The sequence below is a fragment of the Typopeltis vanoorti genome, chromosome 14 (assembly GCF_054136105.1).
Source record: "Typopeltis vanoorti isolate ZY-2024b chromosome 14, IOZ_Tvanoo_1.0, whole genome shotgun sequence".
Classification (NCBI taxonomy): domain Eukaryota; kingdom Metazoa; phylum Arthropoda; class Arachnida; order Uropygi; family Thelyphonidae; genus Typopeltis; species Typopeltis vanoorti.
The window spans coordinates 103,663,070-103,688,893 of NC_143562.1; the positions used below are offsets into that span (position 1 = coordinate 103,663,070).

General features: G+C 36.3%; 1 protein-coding gene across 1 annotated transcript in view; it reads right to left on the reverse strand.

Annotated features, from left to right (window-relative positions):
• Window positions 1–6,787: 6,787 nt before the first annotated feature.
• LOC150099815 (repulsive guidance molecule A-like) overlaps window positions 6,788–25,824 on the reverse strand; it is a 35,289-nt gene continuing 16,252 nt past the window's right edge. The window contains exon 3 of the mRNA XM_090403738.1: window positions 6,788–8,547. Coding sequence (XP_090259864.1) covers window positions 7,849–8,547 — 699 coding nt within the window. The 3' untranslated portion in view covers window positions 6,788–7,848. The remainder of the gene's footprint in view (window positions 8,548–25,824) is intronic.

Below are 25,824 nucleotides of genomic sequence, written 5' to 3' on the forward strand. Positions count from 1 at the left end.
AGAGTTTCAAGATTTGTGTTGAATTTATTCATCAAGGATCATTGGATCTATCGAACACATCACCGACCTACTGTACATATAAGTGGGAAACTGGCTGCTACTCTCACCAAATCTTTCATTATTACAGTTTCATGTCTAACTCAGTGTGCTTCTGAAATATATGTAATTCGAGACCTGGCAACCAAAATTAAATTATTACCATACTGAAGCTGTACCTGATTATTTTGAATATTGATTTATGGAAAACTTATGCATTATAAGTTATATTAATGTGAGCACTGTCAGTTTGCACGTAGCTTTAACAACTGATGCTGAAGGTTAATTTGAAAACTAGGGAAATGGGAGAAGGAAGGTTCAGTTTAATGGAGGTAGAAGTTAAGACTTCGCAAGTATAAAATAAGAATTAAAGGTGGGGTATAGATTGGGGAAGATGGCTTAGCTGAAGGAATATTATAAAAGTAAGAACTACTCTTTCATTCATGTGACTGCATCGCCAGACGTGAGGGAGAAAGGGAGGTACCACATCGCCCTTCCCACGTCACCGTGCATTTTTATCACCACTTCGTAGAAGTTTTTTGCGATTAACAGTCACGTATATTCCAAAAAATTTGTTTTTTCACGTGCACATTGTCATAGCAAGACTCGCTGAGAAGGTAACTCGTACCATCCTCTGTACGAACTTTCTTATTAGAATTTCGAGTGCGTTATGTAGTTTGTATAAATTGAGACTTGGGAACGAAGTTATATTATTAAAAGCTGGAATACTTTCTTTCAAGCAAGAGTTAATATTTCAATAATTAAAGTATTCCAAAATATAATTTCCATCGACTTCTTGATAATATTAAATCAGTTTTGCATCATATTGTTTCTTACAGTTAACTGAACATAGATCAGCGCTGTGTTTTATCATTGCGAAGAGAGGAAGAGTTCTTTCTGTTACTGGCTTGTCTCCATAATGGGGAAGATTGAAGTCCCCTCTGTCGCTTGTCGGAAGGAATTATACGGTGACAGTGTTAGCTTTCTCCTTTTGGTCTGTAGATCAGCGCTTCCCACAAACTGTGGGCCGTAGGTTTTGTTGAGAGAGGGAGAGCGTAAAATAATGAAAACAAATTGAAAATGTTTTAAGACTAAGTAGATTTTTTTTATCTTAAAAGAAACGTATTTAATTTTTATTATTTCTTTTTTTGTTATTTTTTATATTTTAATGGAAAAAAATTTCGCTTCCTGCGTATTTCTTCCGCCACTTAATGAATAATAGTAAATATATGCTTATTCGTACAAGTTTCATTTCAAAGCAGAAATCTAAGAATTGCAGTTTCAAATATTTCACCTGATATTGACTTTTTGTGTAGCAGTATCGAAACACATCCATCACATTATATTGTTATTAAACTTGTTTTATGTTTTTAATTCTTTCTTTATTACTAATCGTTTTACGTTTCATGTGCTTGTACTGCAAATGTACAATAAATCTATCTATATAAAATATGAGATACTGCGCCATGTCACATGTGTATGTAAGATGCTAAAAATGTAATATTTGCATTTGATTTTTGCAATATTCGCTGTGTATGTTTTGTATTGAATATAAATACAATAAATATTATAATAATATATCTCTATATTAAGATTTTTTTATGAGGGGGGGGGGCGTGAAATATTTTAATTTTTCCAAAGGGAGCCATGATATCCAGAAGTTTGGGGAGCACTGCTGTAGATGACGTGTGTTTTCTGACCAGTTTGCATTCTCCGCGAGATTAAGAATCCCGAGAGCACATCTTCTCATTCCCTCATGAGACTCGCCTTCATTTGAAAAGCTTCAAATGGATGCGAAAGTACATCGTTTCAACCGAAAAGCAAAAATCGCCAGGTCCTCACGACTGAAGCGCTCCCTCTATTGTGAAACTAAGATATACTGGTATCTTCAAACGGGAGATATGCACTTTTAAGTGCAAAATTGCTCAAGAAACAAAATGCAGATACTACAAAGACTGGATTTGTAAGCTGCTAATCATTTTGAAAATTCTCTGCTCCTTGACGAAACGGCGTAGAACTTCGAAATGTCGATGTGTTCGAAAAGTCCTAGAGAATGAAACCAGCTTTTTTTTTTTTTTTGGTTTGCTTGTTTTCTTTAGAAATATAAACTGGAGGGTCTATAGAATAGACCGAAAAAAAGTTTGAGGATCCGTTGCTTGCTATCCGAAAACCAAAGGGACAGGTTTAGTGTTTTCAGCTACTTTGCAAACACCGTTAGTTGTTTAACTTTTACTCAGTTCATTACTAAGGGATTCGGAAGTGTCACTGATTTCACGCACTGTTTTAAGCTGCATTCAGACCGCCTTCGTTGACAAAAGATTATCGCGAAAAAGGGCATAGGTAATGTTCCGTCCTGTTTCTTCCCGCTGAACAGTGCGGGAGTTTTCTTCACCACCCTTCTACTTCCTCTCCTCCTGTCACCGCAATGATCCACTCCTTACCGCAGATGGTGTGCAGACGCTCGCGGCTTGGAGCAGCGGGCTAGTTGTTGGGCGGAAAACACATCGTGCTGCCGCATGAATCATGGTACACGGGGGTCATGCCCCTACAGGAATACTAGCTCATCGTTCAAGTAGTTGATCCGTCCGCATGCTTTCTCGCGCTTCTTTTCTTACTTTGCTCGACCAGACCCGTGTTTATCCACGGGGGGAATGGTGCAGAAGGTTTAGGGAGCATCTACTTGACGAATTTAAGGTCAAAGAGGGGTCAGAGCGTGTGCGTAGGGGTGATGAGGACGATAATGGAGGGAACGGGACTTGAAGAGCTATTTGTAGGACTGATGTGTTTGATGGGGTGGTTGAGAATCATGGAAGTTCGAGTCTTTTAACGCTCGGAGAGTTATGGGAGCGCAGCACTGAATGGAAACAACATTTGTTTCCGAAACATTGGGGCCGAAACGACGGAGTAGAGATTAAGATGGCTTTGCACGAAAATAAAAAAATAATAATAAAAGAACTTGGTTTCTTAGTTGTAAAAGCGTATTACACCAAGTTGCCAGTTTTCGATTTTTAATTTATTCTCGACATTAAATTTGAACATCTTTCTGTGATTACCGAAAAGAAATTGCATAAAAGAGTGGTGGCGACATTTTGAGTTCTCTCAAAAGGAAAATTGGCGATATAATTGAAATTCAAGTTAAAAATCAGGAACAATAATTATTTCCCATTCCACATATACAGACTAAGAAATTATTGCGAAAATCTCATTACCAGAAAGCCGATAAAATTTTCATTGAACATGTATTTTTAAGGCTTTCCACTGAGTAGTGATAACCGTAGTTTGCAAATAATTCTTATTGGAGTGAACAAGAGAGAACTGGAGGAGAATTTGATTTATATTAGCGAAAGACAGCTCGGTATTTGGTGCTGGTGTACTCTATCTGTTAAGTGCATCTTCCAAAGGTTCATTTCTCCATTACTTTTAGAAAGGGAGCCAAACGTTCGTGCACCCTCACCCTCCTGTGCTCCTCCCCTCTCATTTTTTGGTTCGAAAAACCGAATTTTCGAACATTAAAGAAAATGCTTGTGTAGATTAACCTCCTCAACTCTCTCATCAATAGTTTCTTCTACATTTAGTCTCATTTGCTTGCGCTATTCAAGTACCAAGTTTATCCTACTGTAAAACCTTGTGCTTTAGCATACAAACACTTTATTAATGAGCTTCGATTCTGTGCGGTGGTCTTGAAAAAAACTTTTAAAATAAGATCGCATAAATACGTCTATCTCTCACCTTCGGTTTTTTTTTTCCACCAGATAATAAGTGATGATTCCCCGGGGGCACACAAATTGAAGTACGTTACGAGAGGAATGGGGGAGGGGTTGGAAAGCGTGGATAAACAGAAAAATTAATCACTAAGCCCTTCTCATTTCTTCATTACTTGACGCGCCATTATGCACCACTTCCAACTACAAAACGGCGGGCCCTCCGACGAGCAAGACTTAAGGTCAAAGAAGGGAGGGGTTCTGACTTCCCCTCCAGTTTTTTTCCTTATTGCTCCGAGCTGAAAGCTTTGAAGAACGCAGCCGCTCCTTTCTCCCTTTCACGCCTGGTCGCCCCACCCCTGGAAGGGCTCCCCATGGTGACGCTGAGGAACGCTGGACTGTGGTAATATGCACTGTTCTTAGTCCCTATCCACTCCCCCCCCCCTCTCTCTCCGTTGCAGTTGCATCCCGTATCCCCGCTAGCTCTTGTCGGTCCTCCCGATCGGATTTAGTTTTGGCGTCTCTTAGAAAGGGAGGCAAACAAGCGTTCTTACACCTTCCCCCTCCTGTGCTCCCTCCTGACAAAAGTGGCCCACGGGTGTAAGGGGGCCGTCTGCATGGCTCCACATTTGGCAGTTAACAAAGAGCGCTTCTGAGAAATGATTGCTTTTCCACTACACCCCGACAAAAGACGGCTAGGCAGCTGCAGTAAGCACATCCCGCTTGTCAGAGATCTTTTCGGAAGTTCCTATATTATCTTCTATTTGCCGAGAGAAATCGACCCAAGATCTTTTGTCCGCTTACTCTTTTCTTGTTTTCTGAAGTGCACTTCCAAACCACCTTTAAGATTTGGTCTTTAAACCAAAGTAGATGTGAATGGAAACAGTGACAGCACAAAAGCTCTTCGGTGCCTCTACTGCGCATGCCTAGCAGATTTTTCTGAGGTTCTTTTGTACTGAAAGCCCAACTTCTATAATGCTGGACATGAAAAGTCCAGTTTCTGAACGTAGGCTAAACGCTAGACAGAAAACTTGTTTCTAGATGAACAGAACAGCTGTTTCAGGACATAGAAACGATGTTGTTAACCCCAAGAATTAAAATTCATTATTAATTATATTCAAAAGATAAACATTTGCATTTTTTATTAACGTTAATATGTATTTGGTATTTAGCAAATGTTATTTGGACTCTTAAGGTTGTGTTGAGAGGTAAAAATGATATATTAAGTATACCGAAGTTTATTTTGCACTTGGTTGGACTATAATAAATTTAGTTTAATCCTTTATCCAAGTGTGAGCAGACAAAGTTTGCGCCTGAAAATATCTTCAGGACTGAGGCAAGGTGGTGCATCTGTTGGCAACTCGTGGCAAAGGTTGGCAACTAGTGGCCCTCCCCTTAATGCATAGCATTATACATGTCCGCAATAGATGTGCTTTGCATGGTGGGAGATGCTGAGACAAGGAGTGATGAGAACTTGGTCCACCTTTGCTACGAGTTGCCAACAGATGCATCACCTTGCCTCAGTCCTGAAGATATTTTCAGGCGCAAACTTTGTTTGCTCACACTTGGATGAAGGATTAAACTAAATTTATTATCATCAAGTATACCGAAAGTTTATTTTTTCACTTGGTTAGAGTATAATGTTTTTTTTTTTTGCTCACACTTGGATGAAGGATTAAACTAAATTTATTATCATCAAGTATACCGAAAGTTTATTTTTTCACTTGGTTAGAGTATAATGTTTTTCTTTGCTACGAGTTGCCAACAGATGCATCACCTTGCCTCAGTCCTGAAGATATTTTCAGGCGCAAACTTTGTTTGCTCACACTTGGATGAAGGATTAAACTAATTTTATTATACATCAAGTATACCGTTGATTTAAAGTAGTTCAGAAATCACGTTATTTCTACATTTGTATGGTGAAAAAGATTCATTTGTATAGTACTAAAAGTATTTTTAAGTATAATTCTGGCTACTGTTTTTTCGTCCAACAATTGGCATGCTGTATTGTTTTTTTGACCATTGTTAATCCTTGCTGTATCTTATGTTTGTAAATGAGCGTTCTCGGGTCGTGTTTTTCTTTTTTCGAATGGGAAAATCGTGCCATCTTCATCAATACTTCGATTCATTCCGCACAACAGACAGACCAACCAACGGATATAATACACTGGCTTCACCTTAGTCGTTTCGAATGTAATTCCATACTAAGCATCACTTAACTGCTTGCAAAAAGCCTAGGAACTTACTCGTATTCTTCGCAAAACTTCAGCTCTGATATCTTACATCTGAAATCCCTTTCCACCACCTCTCATGGGGATTTCTTGGTGTTTTCGTGTCTTCTTTTTTACTGATTCTTGTTTTTTTCGGAAAGATGTCTTTCGTATTTGCTTATTTAGACTTCTATGCTAATTTTTGGGTTATTAGAAATTAAACTGGATTAATTTATAGTAAGTTCAGATTTATAAAACGTTTGTCGAATTGCATGGAATGACTTTCTTTATCTTTAAATGTATGGTATTGGGTTGGTTGCTTTCGAGATCTGTTTGCTCTTGAGTAAGTTAAGCTGTACAAACTAAGAAAAAATTTCCCCTCAGTTTAATCTGCTTCATTGGTACGGATGCTGGCGCTTGCAGTAATATGTCTAGAAGTTGGTATATTGATTATTCTTAACTGAAATAAACGTGTAGAAATAAGGTATTGCACATGTCATAAGTCATTACCAAGCACCGAAGAAGAAAAAAGTATTTGAAAAAAAAAAAAAAACAGTTTTGATAGCCATTCCGATTTTTATGTGTATTTCGTTTTAATGTGGCTCGCACGTGGTTGCACATACAACACGTTTTAAAAGTGGAGAGATCACAAAATGTTCAATAAACTTTAATCGTAGTTACTGTAATTGATTTTAACGATAATTACTGTTAATTAATGGACTTGTAGAATTCAGAAGTTGTTGTTAAAGCTCGAATGATTAATTGATGACCAATTAATCATTCGACTCCATTTAAATGGAGAAATTACCTATTTTAATAAACAAGAAAGAAAACAGGTAATTTAGATTGATAAATTAAATTTACTACAATTCATTTTCCTCAAACACGTCACTTTTTTTTTTTTATCAACAATGGCTTACACAATCGCACGATAATTTGCAGACAGTCCATTGTTTGACAGATCGTTGCACAGAATTATAATACATTTTGCAGGAAGGCAGATTTAAACGTGCTAAGGTCTTAAATATCAAAGTTTTGTTTGTTACAACTTCCATAATTTACGCTAATTTTCATTATATCTATTTATGTACATTAACGACTTTTTTTTCACTTAACAAAAATCACTATTAGCTTTCGATCTGTAGTGACAAGTCAAAATAATGGATTTGTTATCGTTTTTCTTGCCATTGTGGCAGCTGTACACGTTTTTCACAGGTCACCCAAGCCGTTCACGTTTCTATGTCCGAGTTATCCACATTAATATTTAGTTGTTGAAGTCGGATGTCTTGAATGCTTCTTTGAAACATTTATCCCATTCCCTGATGAACAGCACTGTGATTTTTCTTGCATATATTCAAAATATGGCGTCCTAGAATTATTTTCAACCAGCCGCTAAGGGCGCATAACGATATGCACCCTTTGTATGACCGTTTTAGACTGCTAGAATTTTTAGCGTTGAAAATCCCTGATTGCATTTTATGTACAAGATTCTTTTGGCCTGCATAAAAATGACTTGTCATTCAAGATGATCTGTTTGAATGAACATTGCTTTACATCTGTTGGAGACTATAAAACGCTGCTTACTTACAGCTAGCTATTTATATTCAGCTTCGCCATTTAAATTTCACTGCAGCCATGCACTAATAAATAAGATCTTGCGAAAGAATTGAAACGGAAGCTTTATGTTAAGCCTAAGATTTCATCTTCTGACTTCGCCGATGTCGTAGACGGTAACCTTCATGCGAGGAAGGAATAAATCCCTTTCGACACATAAGCCAGCAGCTGTAATCGGGGTGTTGTCCATTTGAGACTGTACAAAGTTGTACGAGGCATTAGCTGCGTCAGTGTTCAAGACCTCGATATGGTTCCTGAGATGTGACGAGGATGTGCTAATTCTTCGGCTACTGATGAAGATTTGCCGCTGCACATACCACAAGCACCGCTAACACTGCTAATATGACAAAGGGTCTACCGGGGGCGCTGTTTTCGGGTAAAGATACCTTCTCCACGTGAATGTGAGTTGGTGGGAGAGACGTCCTGTTTTCCTGCGTCCCGGCAGCAGCAGGATATAGAGTCAGCACGTCACGCATGGCTTCGCGCGCCGCCATACTAAACGTGCTATCACCCGTCGTTAGTAGATCGAACACGCATGCGTCGAAATAGAAATCGGTGACGTTATACTGCTTGCAAGTTGCTACGGCTTCCTTTACTGGTACAGCAACGTGACCCCTGCTCGTCACCATGGAGATCCATTGGTCCGGATGGGTCAAGATTTGGGTGTAGTCGATTCTCTCGCTCTTTGGACACCCTTTCACACACAGTTCCCAAGTGTCAGACTGAGCGCCTTGGATAGCTAACTCTTGGGGCATTCGTATAGCGAAGGTCAAATATCGACCAACTTGTCGGACGATGATGCGTGTACCGATGTGGCGAACGATAATCTCAATGTGATGGCCCGGATCTTCCTCCCGTATACGGACCGTGCGTTCGGGTCCACTGCTCTTGGAACCGTCAACAAACATCCCTGGCAAATAGTCCGTTTGGGCTTCGTATGTTTTCTCCGCTGTGCAAGGACCGTGGTCTCGGATGATCACTGTCACCTGGAAAAGAGAAAACAAAAAAGTCATTAATTATGGTAAAGAAGGCGATTTCAATACTCAAACTCATTATGACGAATATTGAGTAATAACCAAATTAATTGATACTTTTAACAATGGTTGTTATTCTTCCGCCATTGAATCTATACGGTAATATTTATTTTGTGATTTTAACATAGTCACGATGAGGGGAGTGGTGCAAATCCCAGATGTTAATAGTGTTTCTTAAATGGACAGATATATATAAATGCATTCCTAACTTGTGGGAAATTTTTGCTTTACTTGCTATTTTGATACAGTGCATGTTATCATGAAAGTATTTTAATCGTAAAAATGTGGGAGGGGGGGAGTTAACAGCAACATGAGTAATTTGAAACACAAAAGCTGTACTGAAATTTTTTAAAGTTTGTCTCCTCTAAACATAATGCATTATTAAATCAAACCAATATCAACAATATAATTATGAGCAACAATAAAAGTACTTTTGCTAACCTAAACACAATTTAAGAAGAATATTCTGATTCTTGCAGCCTCATTGAACCAGAAACATAATTATGAAGAGTGAAATCACGTAATGTAACATGACGTCCTTGAGGGAGATTCAACAAAATTTTCAAGGAGCCATCGAATGCTTATTTGCCTAATGGGAGGGGAACAAGAATCGCAGGTTTGCCAGCGCATTAAACAGTGGCAAATGACCATTTCTTCACAGAAATAGTCATTTGCACTTAGCGCTATAAGTTTACCTTTACAATTGCTGTTTGCTAAAGGAGTTGTGAGAAGAACATAAACTACATTGTGATGTGGTTTTAGTTTAATCTGTAATGATTTTAAACAGTTTGGGCTAATCTTTACTGATTTGTATGAGCATTCCACTTATTGCAACAACTGTTCGGATATAGGAACAAGAAGTTTTGGATTAGAGTTTGAAATAAATCCAACCCATTTCATTAACCCTCACGCACAATGAAGTTGTGAGATCCTGGTTTTCACATTAACGTCTTCTTCTTCCTAATACGGAATTTAAGCCAAGCGGCCTGTTACAGTCTCCTGCCATCTTTTCCGATTCTTCTTTTCCCAACTTATTTTGTATCTGTATAACATTTTCGGTAGTCTGCTGTTGTCCATTCGATTTAAATGTTCTATCCATTTTTCTTTATATCTTTTGTAGTACTTAATTGGTTTTATTTTCAGGGATTGTAAGATTTCTTCATTTGTTTTATGGCCCCACTTGGTATATCCAGCTGTTTTTCTGAGGAACTTCATTTCTGCTGTTTGAATTCGTTCTTCATCTTTCCTTTTCATGGTCCATGTTTCGCTTCCGTATAGTAGAGTTGGTTTTGACAAGAAACAGTCTGATTCTAGTGTGTTTTTGTACTAGGGATGGTTTAAATATATTATTTATTATGCCATTTACTTCGACAAAGTTTCATATTTTGGTGTCTGTCTTTTTCTTCTTCCTATGATAGATCACATCCCAAGTATCTGAAAGTATTTACTTGTTCTAATATTTTATTATCTATCACTACATTATGTCTTATTGGGTTTTCTCCTTGGAATGCCATTATTTTTGTTTTTTCTTTAGATATTGTCATATTATATTGTTTTGAGATATCATTTAATAATTTTAATGATGTTTGTAAATCATCTTCTGATATAGCTAATACTATTTGATCATCTGCAAATATTAATTTCATTATATTAACGTATGATTACAATTTTTGTGAAGCAGCAACCCCAAAAATTTTTATCTCATCTGAAGTCTTTGGGAATTGATAAGTACCTCCATTGATTTGATTGCGACATACGGAAACTTGAATAATTCTTTATTCAGATAATTAGAAAGAGTAAAGGGAAGGCCATTAAATTGTGTGCGAGTTTGTGTTAAACAAAACTTATCTTTCCACTTGGGTAATTTTATTTTATTTATTTGTTTTTTTTTGTTTTATATGGGTTATCATTATATGTATATCTTTGAAAAAAAAAAAGGACAATATTTTAGTTGAAGGAAGTTTTAGTTGTTAATTTTTAACAATATGAAATATTGTTAAAAATTAAAACTAAATATCGATGCTAGCGTATTATTCACGAGGTATGCGTTGTATACAGAGTATATATTCATCCGCGCTCCCATCTCTAGTTCACTGCTCATGTAGTGGATACGAGTGGCACAACCACTTGTCACCAAAGTAATCCTGTGTAAAGACCCCCCCCCCCCCACACACACACCACACTAACTAGGCTACCATTTCCTTCACCTTTTCCCGTTTGTGATTACTACATAAAGGATAGACATAAACGAAACTTGTAATTATATTGCTTTAAGAATATCATAATGCTTCAGTTATCCCAACTTTTATGGCGAAAAGTATTCGCAAAGAATATTTTTTTCGTATTCTGTTATGTTACAGGCTTTTCCGAGTCATTTTATACGAGTGGCGTAGGAAAAGTGGCAATTTAGTTCCGGTATTGTTGGTCAAGTAGTATGACAAACAAATAATACGGGACGAAGGGGCACCTCCAACAGTCCACAATACGTAACCGTTGCAATACAATACTCATTTTGCTACGAGCACGCGCAGGTTGCTCGGCAAGTTTTTTTATCACTGACAAATACACGGGTGAATCACGTGGTCAATTCCGTCTCTCGCTCATTACGCACTACAAGTATCCTCCCGCCTATTAGGGCTATAATTCCACCCTATCTACCTCCATTTTTTTTTCCTTCTTTTTTTGAAGCAGAAGACAAAAGAAAAACACCGAGGAATGCGGATAAACAAAAGATACGGTCATCGACAACAATCGGCCAGCAGCCAGCTGTTGCCATAACTACGCATGACGTCAAACTGCTGCATGCAGACAGCCTGGTGACACCAGGTAAAAGTGTGCAAGTTCAGCACAATTTAGCTGAACAGATAAGAGCCCAGGAAACAATATCTTCAGAGCGAAAAAAAAAAAAAAAAAAAAAAAGACAGCCAAGGTCGTTTTCAGGTACGGGTTACAAGGTAATCAAGAAACAGTTGAAATCGTCACATGAATATTATTTACTAAATCTTCCATGGTGGAAATATATATATGGCAACCCGAAGAGCAAAACGTCATGGTTCTGTTCTTTTGTCAGTGCACCGAGGTTAGCCTTTTCCTTGAATTTTCGGAATGGGAGAATAGATTATTCCTACCCCCCCCCCCCCCCCAAAATCAGAAAATGACGCTCTCTCACTAGAATAGTATTTTGAAAATATATGAGAAACAGCTGACACAGTTCCAACGAACAGCCACCTTTTTTTTTTAACAGTTTTAACCATCAACAAAGGCTCAAAAAGGGCCAGCGAATGAAGCAACAATAGACGACTACAAGTCTACTCAGACCTTAGGGACTTTTGCCAGATGTTGGTAAAGAGATTACAGCGTCAAGATGGCACAAAATCGCCATGTGCATGCAGAGAGAAAGAGGAGGGAAGAAAAAAGAATATAGCATTCAGGTGTGTGAACCAGAGCTTATCTCAAAGCTTACCCTTCGAACATGGTTTCATTTTTATCTGCTTTCTAGAGATGATTAATAAAGATGTGAATCGTGGCGTGGGACTTGGAACAGCCTGAAATCCCCTGCCATAAAGTGCAAATGATAACTAAAGAAAAAAATTCTAATCAATTGCGAAGTAGTGCATCAGTATATAACCAACAGATATTTTCTAGCTTCACATGTAAGAACGAAAAACGATGTTCTGTTCTGTGGATGTATTTGTAAAGAAAGATTTGTCAACTCATAACTTCAAATCACAAATTAAAACGTTTTTATATGTTTCTTAGTACTTTTACTAAATTTAATTCAATTTATTTACATTTATTTCGCACGACGTTATAAGAGATTTGCCTGTAGTTAAACAGAGGTATTAAAGATGATATAGTTTTTAATTTATCATGCAATTAAACATACAGTGCTATTATTTTTGACAAGAAGTAAAAAATTAACATTTTATAATCGTTAAGTTACTTTGGGGGCAAAAAGTTAAATTAAATTAAAAATTAAAAAATCAATTATAATTTAGCAACATTTACCAAGTGCTTTACCAAGCACTTAGTAAATATTGCTAAATTTTAATTGATAAAAAAAAATCATCTTAGTTAACACAAATCAGTGTTCATTCTATGTTGACATATACACTCAATATACACTATTAATAGGGTTAGTTTTATGATTGCGAGAGAACTCGGAACACTTGAATCAAAACTCCTATCTACAGTTCAAGACTGGCTGAATCAATACTGGAGAAAGAAAGAAAAATTTCGATTATGCTTGTGCAATATATACATGCTCATAGCTTAACTCATCTCTTTACTGTTTTTACATAATATTTAACACACAAGCGTACACAAAGCGGGGAAAACTATTAGATACCTTAGGTACGCCTTGTTCTGAATGGATTTCACCAGTCATGCATGCTACAAACCAAAGCAGTATTAAGTGTGTATGTGATAAGACAAAGGTTGTGACATCAGTTACATCAAACGGAGAATGATAGTGGGAATTAGACGAGCTGGTAAGACTGTCTCGTAAAGTATTGTTTCACGATCTCAAATATAATATAAATGGCCTAATAAAACAAAAATCATACCAGTATCGCGCTGGTGACATCTGAAACAGCTAATTGATAAAAAAACTAGGACTGGAGAAAGGCTGTATGGGTAATGAACTTCAGTTCGTGTTACTTTAGGGAGTTGAAAGACAAGGAACAATAACAGGGAGCCATGAACTCGTGCAAGGTGGTGATGTGACTGCGACCACCTAGGTTTTGTTTTCTTCGCAATCGTTATGTCACGTGATATCATCTGAGAAAGGGCTGAATAGTTAGTATCTAAATTGCTCCTCAACAAACTGATTGAAGCGACTGAAGGATTTTCTCCTTCAGTCGCTGGGTCTCAGTCCTATTGAGATCTTCGGAATGCTCAGTAGGATTAAATTTTCATAACATAGACGCTGCCAGAATATCTGACTGAATTCAACATATACCCCCAGCGGTAGGATACTTCCACTGTATATCGTGACTGTTCTGAAAGCTCGCTAGTTGTTCAGCATGTACATAAATAATATCAATATATTCAGCAGCGCTAATTACATGTAATCATTTTATGGGGATGACAATTATAGTTTTAATAAAGATAACTAAATTTACTGTTTCTGTAATTCATTACTCAAGATCGGTGGTGGGCGGTAGAGTGTTGATAGAGATGATTGGTAGTAGGTGTCCTCCCGCTATGAGTCTTCGGACTCCTTGGAGGTGTCACGAATAATAATAATATATTGTCGAACTTAGCAGTAAGCACGTTACGTATTTGTTGTCTTTCTGTTGTATTGTATATTACCTTTTATTCTACTAATCTTGTTAATGGTTAAATTCAGTGGTACGGAACTCGAGTCCGGCAAATTGATTCCTTAAGTTGTAAAATTTTATTTTCAAGTACATACAAACAGTGGAATTAATTTAGTTATATAATTCGAAAGTTAGTTTTCTGCGAGATAATCTAGTTCTTACAAACACATTAGAGAGAAACAGAATATTTAATTTTTTCCCCTAAAACTTGACTGATTTTTAAAGCTTTTATTGCACCGCATAGGATCCAAATAAAAATTCACGTATTAACCCAACATAAGGGGAATCTATTCTGATATTTAGGGAGTTGAAAGACAAGTAACAATAACAGGGAGCCCTCGTGCAAGGTGGTGTGACTGCGACCACCTAGGTTTTGTTATCTTTGGAATCGTTATGTCACGTGATATCATCTGAAAAAGAGCTGAATAGTTAGTATCTGAATTGCTCCTCAACAAACTGAAATTATCTGAAAAGAAATTAATTTATCTTGTTTTTAAATTTTATGCGAAACTTTGCAGAATCAATTATTATGGTGTATAAGTAGGAAAAGAGTAAATATAAAGAAGCGGTATAGGTTATGCAGCGAGGAATAGAATTGAAAATGTATTGCACAAATAGTGTTGTTTACTAACAGAGGAGTGTTGCGCCATTTCCATTCTTCAGTCAGCACTTTTTTTTTTCTTACATGCAAAAAACATTCATACAAATACGATATGTTTTTCACGCCACGTATAAATTCCCATTCGCTCAGATACCCGCCTGTCTGAGTCATAATTATCTTATCGAAATTTGGCGTGTTAAAATAACGCACCACTAGTGAACCCTGACCCGGGCGGAGTTGCAGTCGGCTAAAAAGTTTGATAAGGTTCCGAATTCCTGCGACTTCGAAATGCTAGTCTTATCGCTGGACAACGTTATCAGTTGAGGTCACACTTGTTCCATGACGGTCATTATCAGCGCTGAACGGTACAAACAGCTTTGTTTGCAGCGTTCTGACACCTCCTATCAGTCGTCAAATTGAACGACCTCTTGACATTTAAGCTGTACATGACACAGGTGCGAAAGAGAAATTGCACAGGAAGTGATTAGCTGTTTTGTAACGTGTTCAACTTAGGTTGGAAGATAGAGGGATTGCAAAGCTGGAAGAGGACTCATTCTCGTAGAAGAATATGGAAAAGTATACACTAGTTAGAAATATATGTTGAAGGTGGAAGTTTCAGCTTTATTTACTGTAAAAATGAATAAATATTTAACAATAACCTTAAATGAGTACCATTGAACTTAGGAGCCCGCTGACTAACCTTTATATATGTCCCCCCAGCCCACCTTTACTGATAGCTAACCCTTGAATATTGGACATTTTTGTAAACTTTTTGTGCTAAATGAAAATAGTAATCCTCGTTGAACACGAAATTTTTCTTCTACGAGTCTGATAGGTCGGTGAAGTTGCGTTTCGTAATGTTCTCTCTTGACGTAAAATGTCTGATATAATCTGCATAATGTTTTTATAGTTTTTCTTTGCCACAGGCGTAGTCAATGAACCTACATTGCCACCCACCCAGGTAGAGTAACTTGGCAAAGAGCAACGCTATACCTTGAAAGGTGTCAAGTGTTCCAAGAGTTCTGGGCAGTTTCACTTCACCAGACTGCTTGTAGCTTGCTATTGGACGCCCTAATCACACTTTTAAAGCTATGAACAACAGTCCACCCAACCATCTAGAAGCCACGGCAGTAAAGTAGGGAGTATTCGGTGTCGGGGGGGGGGAGAATGGAAGGAAGAAGACGAGACGCTCGTGCTCCAAACATGATCCAACCCTGCACTTGCAGGTGGGCGCGTGACTTACATGTACTCCACGTAGACACCATGATGAAGGTAGACATGTTGGAAGCCGGACAATGTTTATTGTATTAGTACACGCACACCTCACACTGATATGTCCCTCTAACACGCTACTATAAAGTTGTGGTATGTTTGTTTGAAAACCGAACTGAAGTATTATCTTAACATGTATCAATCTACCCTTTCATTATCAAATCGAATCATTAGCTTTTACTTAGAACAGCGAATCTGCATTTCAAGTCAAATACTTCATTACCGTCTGTTTTGTATGCGATTCTAATTAAACAGTGAAGTTTGACAAACCAAAAATGCTTTCACATTATCCAATAGTATTCTAGACATGGAACCCAAGAACGATGTAGGGATGCTAATTGCACACCAATTCTGATCCTAGAAAATAAAAAGTTTGGGAATGGAGATTATATAGGTTATTGGGCTGTTAAACTGGGTTGCCAAATGGCCTCCATTTGGGAGGTCAGTCTTTACATAATATCCTGTCTTAAAATAATAAATTCTCTTAATCACATTTGATTTTCGGAAGTTTGGATTTTTTTTTTTTTTTTTTTAGAAAATTATTGGGGAATTGATACATATTTCAAAAATCGAAGCAGACAAATTATACAACAAATATGTGACAAATATGTTACCAAAATACTTGAGCATAGAATTGTGAAACGAAGTTTACTTTATCCGGTACAGTTTGGCAATGGGATATACGCGATGAAACGCTTTCCCGTTTATTTTTTTTTTTTGTTTACTTTTTTAAAATTATTTTTCACTTTGGATTACATTCTGATTTGTTTATTTTATATAATTACTCATTTTCTGTGTGATAATTATGTTCTTTGATTATTTATACCAATCGCAGAATCAATTGCGTATCGTGTAAAAAAAAAAAGAAAAAAAAAGTACGCATAAATTGGACCTGCCAAAGTTTATTTTGCTTTATAGGTTTAACAAGTATTCATGTTGGTAAAATGTTGCAATATATTATCACATATAAAACAGTATATACATCAAGGTATATACAGTACATATTTCTCCATCACAAGTTCTGGTTTTGTGACTGAAGGGTAGGGATGCACAGACCGCGGGCCGCATGCGGCCCTCCGTTGATTTGCTGGCGCGCCTTACCGTGTATTATTTTAATTTTAACAAGTTACACGATAGGTAATTTTTAAAAATGGTACATGTGCAAAGCAAAGTAGCTGTGACGTCACGATTGCCTGTCTACTTACGATAATCGGTTAGTAATAATGTTAACAAATTTTATAATTCGTCTATTTGTCATATGAGTATTTTAGTTTCGTAGGTGCGGTTGCTACAATTAATTATCAGCCCTAGGAAACGGTAAAAATTAAATTCTACAATGGATAAAGCAGGGCCAAGTAGGAAACGCAAACTATAGGATGAAAACCGGCAGTTTCAGGATAGCTGGACCGAAAAATATGGTTTTGTGCAGTCGTTTAATAATATCGTGTTCTTGATTTGCAAAAGTGATGTAGCCATACCAAAAGAATACAATATAAGGAGACACTATGAAAGTCTGCATTCTACATTTTCAAATTACCCGAAGACCCACGTAAACAAAAGATTTCATTCATCATGAAAAGTGCCCTGAAGATGCCAACAGTTAAAGTGTGGCGAAACTAGTTGGTTCAGTTTAATAAAAATTGATCAACACTTGATCTGGAAACCAAATATTATTATTATAAAAAGATTTCATTTTTGAAACGAGAATTGACAGGTCAGCAAGTGATGTTTACAAAACCTATTGAAGATTCGGAAATCGCAACAGAAATAAGTTTTGAAATATCTCGCCTTATAGCAAAAAGGTGCCGACCATTTACAGACGGAGATTTCGTTAAAGATTGCCTTGAGATAGCTGCTAAAAACATTTGTCCTAAATCAGCCAAAAATGTTGAGGAAAATTCAGTTAAACAGAATGACTGTGCAAAGAAGAATTACTGCAATGTCGAAAAATGTAAAGGACCAATTAACATCTTATTCAAAGAAATTTGCCTATTTTTCATTAGCTATTGATGAATCAACTGACATTACTTCCACAGCCCAGGAGAGCTTGTGCCCTAAGAAACTTGGATTTGAACATGTCATGAAATTTGTGGTTTCAACGATTAATTAATTTTATAAAATCCCGTGGCCTTAATCACCGACAATTTAAAAAGTTTCTTGAAGACATTGAAAGTGAATATGGTGACTTAAAATTTTTTACACAGAATTGAGGTGACTAAGTTGTGGACAAACAATGAAGCGGTTCCTAAATTTAATTGATGAAATTGAAATCTTCGTGACTGAAAAAAACAAAAACGTCACTGACATAAAAAATCCGGATTGGTTATGTGACTTAGCCTTTCTGGTTGACATTACTAATCATTTAAATGCGCGACTTCAGGGCAAAGATCAATTGGTTACTCAACTTTACGGCCACATTTTGTCTTTTCAGCGCAAGTTAAATCTATTTCAAATCCAACTGAAGTCAGGGAATTACATCCATTTTCCTAATTATAAGAAAGTTTCTGAAAAGTTCAATGTCAACTTCAAAACTGTGTATGTTGAAAAGATTGATAACTTGATATCAGCCTTCAAGGATCGATTTTCTGATTTTAAAAACGTGAAACCGTTGCTAGATTTATTTAGCAATCCTTTTGCCATTTTGCCCGAAAATGCACCCGAATCAGCACAGCTTGAACTCATCGACATTCAAAACGATGAGAGCCTGCAAATCGATAAAAACAATTATAAATGGTTGCTAGATAATGCATTAAAATATGCAAGTCTCTTTGGCTCAACATATATTTGTGAACAAACTTTTTCAGTCATGAATATTAACAAATAGAAAAATAGGAACCGCTTGACTGATGAAAATTTAGAATCAATTTTGCGGTTGGCTACTACAAAACTCGAACCAAATATCAAAACAATTGTCAAATCAATGCAATGTCACACATAAAATTAAATTCACTTACTTTTTATTACCTTTTTTGTAACAATTATGATAGGTATAAATAAAATAAACAATATATGGTAGATAACTTTCAAGTTTTTTTTTTGGCGTCCCTCCCATAAGTATCAGTGGAATTAACTATGCGGCCTTAAGAAGTTTATGCATCCCTGCTGTAAGGCCTGTCTCTAAGAATGTTACGTAACTCAGTTTTTTTTCCCCTAGTTTTTCGAAAACTATTTCCCGAATTTTCTTCTCCCAGTATAATTCATCTTAACGCATTAGAGAAACATCAATTTATTCGACGAATGTCTCTTCAGTTTTTTTTTTTTTGGTAATAATAATGAATTTTCCTTTTTATATGAACATTATCCCTTGAAAACATTGATCAGAATTTAAATTAACATCAATTTTTAAGTTGAAGGCTTGCAGATCCTCTCCCGTTTAAGCAGGATTTGTCCTGCTTATAGGTTCACCCACACTTTTTCTAACATGAATCCCTAAAACATGTCCACACGTATCACCACTATATTAGATTTATTGACTAATTACCTAATTCATGCAATGTATAATAAACTAAAGATATTTGAATTATTATAATTCAAATATCTTTAGTTTATTTTAGTTTATTCAAATGTCGTATTATTAATAATAATTTAATCTATAACTAATACTTTTATTATTAAATGTATTAATAACTGGACTTCTGTTATTAAAATTTACTTTTGCAGTTTCCATTTATGTCATATCTATAAAACTGCATAAATACAACCACTTTTAACTCCATTTTTAGCAGTGACATTGCCATTGCTGATCTTCGGTTTTATTCTGAAAGCTAATAGATGATGATGTGTTGCTTAAAATTAGTGATCCTTCCACGCCTATGGTGAAGGCAGTGAAGCACAAAATTTAAAATTGAGGGATATTGTAGCATACATATCTACCTATCGCAAAATTCCACAACGCATTAGAGAGAACTTAAGCTTTCTCAGTGAATGAATGCTCTGAGCAGTGGAAGAAATCCAATGCTCAGAACCTTCATTCACTGAGCAAATGAAGGGTTCTTTGTTTCAAGGGCCGAATTCAAACTTTCTTTTTTATCGACAAGAAAGCAGAACCCCTCACTATGTACAAGCACATACGTCTAACATAAAATGAAAAAAGAGAATAATAATACCGTAATTTGGTATTAAGAACGGACTTAAAGAAACTCATGTATTAAGTGGTAATAACGTGGGAATGTTTTGTTTACCGGCTCATTATTTATGTGCAGCATAATTTTTATACAAATTTTTTATTATGAATATCCACTAATTTAGTACTTATGTGAGAATTAAAAAATGGATAATTATTTTTCTCTGCACACAGTAGAGAGAAAAGATGAGAGATATATGCAGCGTGATTAAATAATGTATAAGGAAGTCACGAGGCCGGAAAATCTTTAGTTGAGAAGAGAGGGAGGAGGCACTGTTTGTAGACCTACCACTTTTCTCAATATAGGGTTCCCCCCCCCCTCTATCTGAAGTAGGATTATTACTAAAGCAAGCTTCACAGGAATGATGGGGAAATTTTGAACGATAGACTGCCAGGTAAACAGTTGAAAATGGCAGTGTTCTGGTGGAGGTCGTGACTCACGACAAATTATGTACTCTGCGCGTGTGCACGACTTACTATGTTAACCAAGTTCGTTTGTGATTAACTGACTCTTCGTGCAAGAATCTTATGTACTTTACCAAAATGCTTCCGACACACTTCATGCAATCACGTGAACAAGCACCCATGGTAACCAGTCGCAGTTCGTTGAGATAGAGGTTAGCATCGATAAATGCCAAACATGAACTCGCATGCAAAATGATTAATACGTGTTCTAACTTCGATATCAAAGTTTCAATATTTTTTGTGGACGAAAGCAAATAATATTGAAATTTTATATTTATAAACGTCATTTGCTTTATAATACATTAAATACACCTTCACGGACAATTTAGTGGGCAAAGAACATAATTTCGGTGTCCGAGTACGGACATTGACGAAGTTAGATGAAATGGTGATGTTGGTGATGAAATAGAAGATATAAGCAATTCACGTATTTTATGCGTCAAAAGTTATTTGTACCTGCCTACGGCTCGATTGCAGGCGCCAGGAAGGAAGGCATAAATTTTCTTTTTCAATCATTAGAAAGGTTTACTTAGATAAAGAGAGCGGGGGGGGGAGTTACTCTTGGAGACAGAATAAAAATTAGGGTACGAGTCTGACTTGTGGAAATGCCATAGGAAAGTTGGAGAAAGGAGCAGAGCATAGCACAGCACCAGTTAAAGCTTCATAGCACATTCCTCCATAAGATTGATAAATTCACTTGCTATAAGAAACACGAAAGTCTTATTATGTTATTGAATAGTGATGACCGCACACACTACTCGAGATTTAGGTTTTGAGCAGCTCAATGAGCACTGTGAAAAGAAAAATATGCAAGAGTTAAAAAAAAATTAAAAAAAACTTTCGAACACAAAGCACAAACTGAAATATACAAGGAACAGTTCTTAAAATATGAACTAAACTTAACAGAAACTGAAACCTGAAGAGGATATTATTCATCAAACGACACGTGGTTAAGTTGTTTGCAAAGATAAGAGGAAAACTGATCCCAGGAGTCTCTCTTTAGCAAAAACTGTTGTATGCCAAACTGGGCGAAATTGTAACTAAACTACAGAAAAGTAGAGATGGAGTTAAAGGCACAGTGACGACGGTGTCCTAAATTAGAACATATACTCTGTGTTTTTTTAATTTTTTTTTTAAAACGAGGTATATTCCTCCATACACTGATATAAACAGTTATTAGTAAAGTAAAGATCGAAGAGCTGAGAAATGAATTGATTGTGCTGATAGGAAGATGAACTGTATGTTGTCGGATTGATTGCTACTATCATTGATAATAAATGGGTAGCATCTTTCGAGTGGCTAGCATCTTTCCAACTGACAAATGGTGAGTTCAGATTCTCCTGTGTTGTTGAAAGTGTTTATCTTTCTATCCGAAAGTCAAATTTTAGTTTAGCTTTCCTGGCAGCATAAAACAATGGACATTATTATAATTATGCGCCACCTTCATTTATCTTCTTTGCGGATTTAATTATTTTATTTATTTTTTCGACAAATCTATTCCTTTTAAGTTTGTTTACATAAGAGTCCTAGAAATGCAGTATCCATCACTGGAATCGGATGCTACTGGACCAAATCATCTTTCTCTACTTAGTTTTTACGTGAAGAAATCCCGTATTGAAAACCAGCGCGTAGTACTCTGCTAAATAATTCTCACAGCTATAGGCGTTTACTAACCGCTAAATTCTAAGTGACATGTGCTAACGAAACTACAAGTTTCTGTGTGTGTGTGGAACCGACGTGATGTGACCAAACGACAAGGTTAGAGGCGGAGTAACGTGTCCTTGACATTCACTGACCTTGTGTTGTCGTTTTCCTGCAAGCGAAGGAATGAATCGACAGTAAAAGCAGCTGTTGAATGTCAGGATTAAGATTGTCAATTTTATGTAAGACATATATATGGTCACTGGGAAGTGCCGAAGGATGCTATCTGGCCAGAGGTGGATCTCCAGTTATTCTAATGAACGCACTCTGCTCATAATGTCAGATTATCCATTAAATTTGAGTAAGCAAAGATTGGCTGTATTGAGGGATGGACGGACCAGGATAAGCACATTTCTTCTGAGAAATACTATGACTGGTTAACCAAGGCATTTTAATTTATATTTGCAGTGATTCATTGGATGAGCAAAATTAATCCTTAACCATTGTTATTGAGACCTTTGTGGCTAATTCGAAAATGCCTGTTACTTGAGAAAATTTAGTTCGGATCCCATTAGAGATAGGAGTGATACACTTTCTAGGCTTTTCCCAACATCCATTTTTAAAAGGAGGATTTTCTTGAGAAACTGGAAATATCTGGTAGACGAACATATGCAATTGTTGAGACAATACTCACTACATGGCCTTATTTTAATGCATATACTAAAATAAATATAATTTTAAACTAGCATTAGATTCAACTACTTTCTTTATTTGGTCAAACAAGGCTTGAAATGTTTTCTGTCCTAAGAAGCAAATATTTTTAAAATCAAATTTTACACTAAAGAGCTTTCCTTTTTAAATTGGTCGTTAGCTTCACATTGTGAGATGAATTATACTGTTCACAAAATTTTATTCGTCCTTATTAGGTGAGTACTTTGAAATTTATAAATTTCAAAGTACAGTTAAACCAGTTGAAAGAATTTCTGAAGACATTTCTGTGGTAATTACCTCGCCTTTTATTGTGAAATGCACTCTTCACTAAGTGAAGTGATGAGAGAGGGTGATAAGCTGATGTGAAGGATGAGGTTTTTGACAGACCACGGTCATGACTGTCACTGCTAGTTAATGTTAGCTGGCTGTGATATGGCATTACTGCGTTGAACCTCATCTGAATGACTTCACGAACGTTTAATTCGTAGGATGTGATCGCGATTTTTTTTTTTTTTTTATTTTAACATAAGAATGAATTCAGGCTACGAATGAAAAATTCTATGGAAACATTACATATTCCTGCTTTAGATTTCACAAAATGTCGTTGGTAATACTGTGGTTTGGCCTTTTTCCTAGGATTATATCTAAGGATTATTTATATCTTGTTAAAAACATAATGAGTCACTTGCTGCCGACAGTACATGCGAAACTAACCAGCTATACTTCTACACTACCGCGGAAGTCAATGCCAGCAACACTCTTAATGGAGAAACCTGTCACTTTCCTATTCATTAACGTTAATTCGGTACGCATTAAGGTAATTGCTACTTAAACTAATTGGCATGATATTCTCCTAAGTTCACTTACGTTGTTATTCGAGTTCTTTTGACTCTAGAAAACAAGTCTCTGGATTTTAATTAACACGTCTTTTAAGGAGAGGTCAGTTGGACAACAGTTTCTAACAAGTGGTCTGCAACCTTGAGGCAACGAAGGCAATTAAATCTTCGACATAAAACTTGAAACGAATGAAACTTAGTATTTAATGCTATGGAAATGGTTCAAAATAGGATCTCGCATACTTTAGCTCAGTCCACAAGAACGCTTATTACCATGATAGACTATACGATAACTAGTTGGCAAAAGCAGTAACTTAATAATGATGCGGTATATGTTATTAAGAGTCATGCCTTTTTAGTTAGCCTACTTGCCATTTCGATTTTTCTGTTGTCAGGTGCGAAACCAGACTTCGGTTTGAGGCGAGGTCGCGATTGAGATCTTGGGGGAAACGAATGACAAATGCATATTGTTGCTATTATTTGTTATTTTATGTTTTTATGATAATTCTATAGTCAACCTACTATAGAACATTTACATTATAATTAGTTTAAATGTTCTATAATAGGACAAGCAGAGTGATAGCCTCACACCGGTCATTGCACAAATGACGGCCTTAAAATATTCGCAAAGTCACAGTAGAATTCGAACTCGCAGCCACTGTTGAGGTTATTAGAGACGCTATCCAGTCGTCCAATTAGACCTGACAAATTTATGATATACTTTACTTCAATTTTTCACTTAATGTTTATTTCTAATTTTTAACTTTCTCATTTTTTAATTCGAAATTTATACAGAGATGGGGTTTTTCTTATTCAACTTTAAAATTCTTTTTTTTTTTATTTATGTTAGTGGGGGGAATGATTACCTCTTTCTTGGCTGATCTTACATATACCAGCCACCGAATTAGAAACTTTTGTTCATCAGTGGTTTCCGTATAGGCATGCGACTGCCAGTATTGATCCTCTTCAACCCCCTCCGGAACAACCTTCATTAAATGATTCGGTCAGTTGCAGTACGCAGGAAGTTCTGTTTGTCCATACAAGCTTTCTTGTATGTCAGTGTGCATGTCAGCAAGTGTCTGTCAGGAACGATCTCGTTCCTGACAGACACTTAGGACCACAGTTGGATAAGCAATACAGGTTATTTTTTCACTGATTAAATACCCGGGATATCTCATCTTTTGAGAAACCAGTCAGCCCTGCTGTTTTCAAAATCGTGGCTCCAATCAGACAGGCATCCACAATAAGCCCTTTATTGAACTCCGAAAGATCATTTTTTTTTTTTTTTCATTTGTGATCAACACAATTGATGGTTACTGACCAGCACCATTCTTAAGTAGTCTGGTCATACTTTTATGACCAGATATCCTTAACAGATAAATATTCCGAATCGTGGAAATAATGCAATCTTAGAATGGGATTAAATGGTTCAAAAATGAGAAAATCTCACTTCCAACATTCGGATGACATTCGATTTGAGAAAGTTCTGTTACTTTAATGTCTTGCAAAAGCTTAATTTCTAAAAATTTACATTGTTTTTCACATAATTTGTGAAAAGGGAACTGAATTGTGCAGAGATTGTTAAAAATCGAAACTTCCAGATTCTTTTACTTTTCCCTTCTCTATATAAGACGTATGAAATCTCAAGATACATTTTGCGAGGTGCATAATTTTCTTTCTAGTCCTAAAAATCAAGATTGATTTTTGTGTATTGATGTGCATACTCGTAAGCTTGATTATTTTCCCCTGCTATTCACGTTCTTTATACGATATTGCACGTATCCTCGTGAGAGTTAAAACAGCATGTTGAAAGGAACCAAATAATGTGGCATTAATGGTTTAAGTCCGGTATAAATTCAATAGGGAGACATTTTTATCGAGTTTAAACCTCCACTAGTTTCGCGTATTATACAGTATATACCTCATCAGGAGAATGAAATTAAAAAAAAAAAAATGCAACAAGCATCGCGAAACTAATAGAGGTTTAAACTCAATAAAAAAATGTGATCAACAAATAGTCTGTGAATTTATACTGGACTTAAACCTTTACAAACTAATATGATAATTATGTTGTTTAAGCAGGTGTATACGTGCTCGCGTAAGCAAAAATAAATAAATAAATAAATAAAAATGTACACAGCCATTTATAGAATAATCAGTTTTCAGATGAATCTGATTGCGTGACCGAAACATGAAGCATCCATTTCTTCCTTTTTTTTTTCTTTTTTTTAACCTAGACAAGATTTTCAACTTCTGTAA